This window comes from Atta cephalotes (assembly GCF_000143395.1).
Source record: "Atta cephalotes unplaced genomic scaffold scaffold00002, whole genome shotgun sequence".
Lineage (NCBI taxonomy): Eukaryota > Metazoa > Arthropoda > Insecta > Hymenoptera > Formicidae > Atta > Atta cephalotes.
In genome coordinates this window covers 1214375-1219172 of record NW_012130066.1, presented here as the reverse complement: position 1 = coordinate 1219172, position 4798 = coordinate 1214375, and the positions used below count along the sequence as shown (strand labels likewise).

The 4798-nt window shown below is 30.7% G+C and overlaps 1 protein-coding gene across 1 annotated transcript in view; it reads right to left on the bottom strand.

Moving 5' to 3' along the window:
* The window catches only part of LOC105622596 (pro-resilin-like), an 11951-nt gene extending 10180 nt beyond the window's left edge, over positions 1 to 1771 (bottom strand). The window contains exon 1 of the mRNA XM_012204016.1: positions 1751 to 1771. Within this exon, the coding sequence (XP_012059406.1) occupies positions 1751 to 1771 (21 nt within the window). The remainder of the gene's footprint in view (positions 1 to 1750) is intronic.
* Between the last annotated feature and the right edge of the window lie 3027 nt (positions 1772 to 4798).

Here is a 4798-nt window from a genome sequence, read left to right as displayed (position 1 = left end):
TAATATATTCTACAAACCTCAATATTTCCTAAAAATAGAATTTTCTTAATAAAAGTAATGTGAATTAATAGCTTTTATCCTGTACCAGTTAATTAACTTAATTTCTGTACTTCAGTAAATAAACAAGTGTGTAATAGTTGTAATAATTATGTGTGTTAACATAATTACATTATTAATCATGACATATCTTCCTTGTACATGCAGTGTGTATATACGAATATGCAAATTAAAGTATTGTCTTAATAATAACAGTATTAATGAGTAATCGCTGTTTACATTTGAGAAATATGGCATATTAGAAATATCCAGCATGCATAATTTTTCTTTTATTTCACTTTAATATCATTATCGTTTTAGTTCTTTATTTTTCGTAATCTAGTTATTGTTTCTATATACCGATTGCTTTTTTCTTATCAATTTTGATTAATTTTTTGTATCACAATTATCGTTTTACAATATTACAGAGCTCAAATTTATAATAATTTTGTAATGCTATAAAACAGATAAAAATAAAAAAATTTTTTACTGAAATAATATCTTTAAACATATAATTAAAATTGATATAATGAATAAAATATAAAAACATATATAAAATTTTAAATTAATATCATATATATATATCATTTTTTTCAATATTTATTCAAAAAGGAGAAGCAAAAAATGGAAGTAAAGCAGAGAAAATATTGCTTGACATAAAGAATCCTTTATATAATTGAGGGATTCAATAAATACTTCAAATTCAGATCTCATTTCATAAATAAATTTAGAATATTTTTATATTAAATAATAACTGATTTTTATATTAAATAATAACTGAGAGAAAACAATAAGTTAACATTGCGTACAATTTGTTCCATAAATGATGATGACAAACAATAGTGAGAAATTAATCATATTTTAAAAAGAATTTAGTTTTATGTATATTGTTTTATATATATCATATCCTTTTTTGATCTTTGTAACACCTAATTTTGCAAATTAAATACTAAGACATTTACCTTCTGATTTCTCTTTAGTATGAATCCTATTTTTTCCAATGCTTAGGCCGATATTCATAGTTAGTCCTTATATTTAAAGCAGTTTTAAGTACAGTTTTAAGATGTCATATAAGTCAGTCATAGAGCTGTATTAACATCTTAATTAAGATATTACTTAGGATGTTCTTAAAATAAGAACGAACTATAAATAAAACGGCTTTAGACTTCATTCTTATAATTAGATCAATTTTTTCTTACTTTTAATTAACTATTAATTTTATACAAATAGTGCCATTAATTAGAAACTTATATCATTTAAATATGATCTAGTGTCAGAATAATAAGTTTTGTAAAATAAGCTCACATATAAATACTTGATGCCAATCTACTAATTGCATGCGTTTACTCAGTAATAGGTACCAAGAATTAATGCTGATATAATTTCGCTGATATAATTTCACATACAAATGCAACAATGATTTGTATAATTGCTCGCGAATAAACAAAACACGAAGTTTGATGTAAATTCCTTAAACGCGTACTTACGGCTAAATTGAATTCAACGAAATTATATTGATATTAATCCTTGCTAGAGACTCACGGCGGATCATTTTGTTTGGTGATCACACTTAAAACGCGGGGAAGCCCCCGGAAGCACACCCGCGATCACACGGCGGATTCAAAAGCTTTCCCGAGAAAAAAATAAAAGCTCAACTGATAATCGATTTATTTATCGAATCACGAGTCTGCACCTTCGTCGAGTAGTGCATTACCTGTCGCACTATCAAATCCATGCTTGGGGAACAAAGATCGCGGGGATGGGTGGTGGTGCGGGAGACAACGCTTCGGACACCGTTTGAAGAGAAAGAAGAGCACTGGACTGAATGCTGAAATATGGTGACGTTTCGACGCGCGTACTGGTGCTTATATAGAGAGCTCTTTCTCTCTCTCCCTTTCTCGATACTCCGCTTCCACGGAGAAGATCCGTTTCCTGTCGCCGCCGCCATCATCGTTGGAGGAGCGAGCCAAAGGATTCGCTCGAACGGTGCAGCGTAGGCAGTATAAGAGACGGTAGCCGCATATACTCCAGTTCACATAGGGAGGCCGTGCTTGTGTAGAAAGCCCGCGCTTTATTTCCCATTGTTCTCTCAGCTGGCTCGCGCGATTTCGGGCATCAGGAGCAAGCGAGCGAGCATGGACGAACAGAGCAGAGTGGATCCGATTTGAACCGCGTCTACGCCGCGGAGAAAGCTGATTACTTCATCGCGTGGGACAACCCGCGGTGCGGTACGTCGTTGCTCGCCTTCGAGCGGACTAATTAGGCAATTGAGTCTTAATTAAATCGCAGGACCAACGGACGTGTACGCGGGAGTCCACGAGTGGGTCCACGGGAATGAGCTCGTTAGTTGCCGAGAGATATAACAGGACTCCTGTTAAAAGGATGCTGAAGGGAGAGTGCATAGAAAACGCGTAGGAGAACGTTGAGCTGTATAATAATATATAGTTATACTAATTAGTTCATCATTATTAGAATATATTATAAAAATAATCTAAAGTCAATATTTATAATAAATAATTGTTTCATTGAGAACTGAAAAGAATTGAATTGATGAATTCAAATTGATTCATTTATATAGAATTTGCTTTAGGCTAATATTTCGCCAGTTTAAGAAATGTTTAAGAAATCAATCATTTTCTACAATTTATAAAAATAGTCTTTGATACTTTTATAAAAATTAAGTAATTAATGTTCAATTAATAATTCAAATAATTATCTATTAAATAAGAATAACAAATTTTAAACATAGACGGAAAGAATGATTTTGCTGAAGTGTTTAAAAATTTAGATAAATGCAGATCTGAAAATAATTTTGGGTGATTATCAAAACAATTAAATAGCTTAAGCTTTTGATTATATTAGATAGATCATACTAGAATGTCAAAATATTTTGAAGATTAGAATTATTATGTTTCAACATTCTACATAATTTATTTTGATAGTCCATTATTTTTAGATCTGTTATCTAAATAAATTTTTATTTAAAGATACTTCAGCAAAGTTATTCTTTCCTTACATTAATATCCATAAATTAAAAATATTTCAGCAAAGTCATTCTTTCCTTACATTAATATTCATAAATTAAAATCAGTGCTTTTTCAGTCATAAGATACGTACGTGCATATACATATATTATACTTATTAAATTATATGAAAAAGCTAATTTTATTAGCTACTCTATCTATTGAAAATGAAATGTCAAATATAAAGTGCTTCACAATTTGATAGAACAAAAACTTTAACCCGTGAACAATTGTCTATATACACGCGTCGATTTAAACAATGTAAACGCCCCCGAATCAGGATGGATTACATCGAAGAGGCACGCACAGCAGGCGGGTAACATCGCTCTCGTTTAGAAAGTTGCGCAATTGAGTCTTAATTATGGAATCCTCCAGCATGCGCGTTCGTTCCGTAAATCTTACCTTTCGATCCTCTTTGTATAACGCGTCGTCACCGCGCACAAGGAAGGGCACACACGCTCATCTGGAGCATTACTAACGATGCTCTCTCTCACCTTTCATTTTTTTCTTCTTTTGTGAATACGCACGCTGATCCCGCGTGTCCTTGAAAGATCTCCGCACGTAACGCAAGCAACGGGGTGTCATCATACTCGTAATATTAATATGCCTGCAGTGGTGTGCACCGACAACCGTAACGATATGCTAATGCAACGTATGTAGCTCGTTACGTCAAGCAGTTAGACCGCGTAATACCCAAACGGTGGGTTAATCCTTTCGCTTATAGCGAATCCAATTATGGACATACTTTATCTTCTCATGTAACATTAATAGAAATATATAAGAAAGATGCGTATAGAATGCTCAGTAGCAAAATTTAACGAGAAAGAAATGTAAAGAAAGAAGTAATTTATGATTTTTCTCTTTTGTGTTTAATAGGATTATAATTTTAGAAATGCTCTATATGTCGCAATCTTGAGAAATTCGTAAAGTTGACGTTGTAAAGAAAGGCTATTTTAATGATTTATTTTATTATCATATGTTACTACCATATGACATGCTAAAAAGATTTATTTCATTCAATATTAAATAGATTGATGGAACTTCCAATTATCGAAAGAATTCAATATGAATATTGAAGAATAAGATTTTTGTAAAATATTGAATCTATTATTAATTTTATTAATCTTTTATAAAACAATTATTTAAAACAATTTTTTTTAAGTTAAAGAAATTCTTTCGTGCTACACTATATTAATTTCAAATTTTTCAGGATTATGACATCATAGAATATTTTGAAAATTGAGATTTTATGTAATATAAAAAATTATTTAAAAAATTGATTATCATTATAAAAATTATATCAATTTAAAAGAAGGCTTGATTAATTTAGCATCTTCCTCGTTTTCTTGTCTTGAACTTATTTGGTTTTATATTCATTTTTCATTGTAACATTATAAATTGCATTGTGTATTATATTAATATAAAGAGACCATCGTTGTGATTTAATGAAGGATGACAAAAGCATTGCGATGTGACCACCCAGATGGATTGTCATTCTTTACATGCGATATATGGTTTCGTAGAAGTTTATTTGTTTTTAATGACACATCGCTTGTCTCGAAATAACAGTTCTGTTCGTGGATTATCCCACAATTTGTCAACAAGTTGACAGTGTATTATACGGAATCACATAAGTTGGTCTTATAAGTACATTTACCGTTAATACAAGTAACATCATAGCAAAAAATATATATATATATATATATATATATATATATATATATTATATGAGAGAAGAA